This window comes from Eimeria mitis, genomic scaffold, assembly GCF_000499745.2.
Source record: "Eimeria mitis Houghton genomic scaffold, Emh_scaff566, whole genome shotgun sequence".
In the NCBI taxonomy this organism is placed as follows: Eukaryota; Apicomplexa; class Conoidasida; order Eucoccidiorida; family Eimeriidae; genus Eimeria; species Eimeria mitis.
The window spans coordinates 1,846-2,643 of record NW_013573918.1 but is presented as its reverse complement, the minus strand read 5'-3'; the positions used below and the strand labels follow the sequence as shown (position 1 = coordinate 2,643).

Sequence of the window (798 nt, the reverse complement as noted above, 5' to 3'; positions counted from 1 at the left end):
GCTGCTGCTGCTGTTGCTGTTGCTGCTGCTGCTGCACGTGCTACTGCTGCTGCTGCTGCTGCTGCTGCTGCTGGCCGTACATCGAACCAACTTCATCGCCTCTCCAAAGCAGCTTACCGCAAAGGGACTCAGCTGCAGCGAACGGTTCCAGCCGTGCTGCTGGTGCTGCTGCTGCTGCTGGTGCTGCTGCTGCTGCTGCTGCTGCTGCGGCTGTTGCTGCTGCTGCTGCTGCAACTCGTCGAATGCCTGCAGAGAACGCACCAGTGCTGCTAGCAGCCTGCAGCTCAAGGGGCCCCCTAGGGCCTCTAGCGGGGCCCCTGTGGATGGTGGCAGCAGCTCCCCCGTTTGCTGCTGCTGCTGCTGCAGCTGCTGCAGCTGCTGCAGCAGCAACTGTGCTGCTGCTTCCACCGGTGCAAAGACGTAAGCCAGCAGTCCTTGCTGCAGCAGCAAAGCCTCGCTCTGACGGGCTGCTGCAGCGGGAGCTTCCCTGCAGTTTGTGCTGCTGCTGCTGCTGCTGCTGTTTCCTTGTGCTTCTGCTGCTGCAGCAGCTCTTGCGACTGATGCTGCTGCAGCCCTGAATGAAGGCTGCTGCAGCAGGTGCTGCAGCAAATCCCTGAACCTGCTGCTGCTGAGAAAGGCAGCAACGGCTTCTGCCCCCTGGAAAGCTATCTGCTGCACGTCAGCTGCAGGAGTTCTTCGTGCCGCTGCTGCTGCTGCTGCTGCTGCTGCTGCAGCTGCTGCTGGACCCCCTGCTGCAGCACTAGCTGCTGCGACTCTACCTGCTGCAGCACTACCTGT

General features: G+C 62.2%; 1 protein-coding gene across 1 annotated transcript in view; it reads right to left on the bottom strand.

Moving 5' to 3' along the window:
* Window positions 1–798, bottom strand: part of EMH_0016400 (uncharacterized protein) — a gene marked incomplete at both ends in the record, with an annotated part of 11,497 nt that overhangs the window by 9,710 nt on the left and 989 nt on the right. The window contains 2 exons of the mRNA XM_013500634.1: window positions 118–574; window positions 679–798. Coding sequence (XP_013356088.1) covers window positions 118–574; window positions 679–798 — 577 coding nt within the window. The remainder of the gene's footprint in view (window positions 1–117; window positions 575–678) is intronic.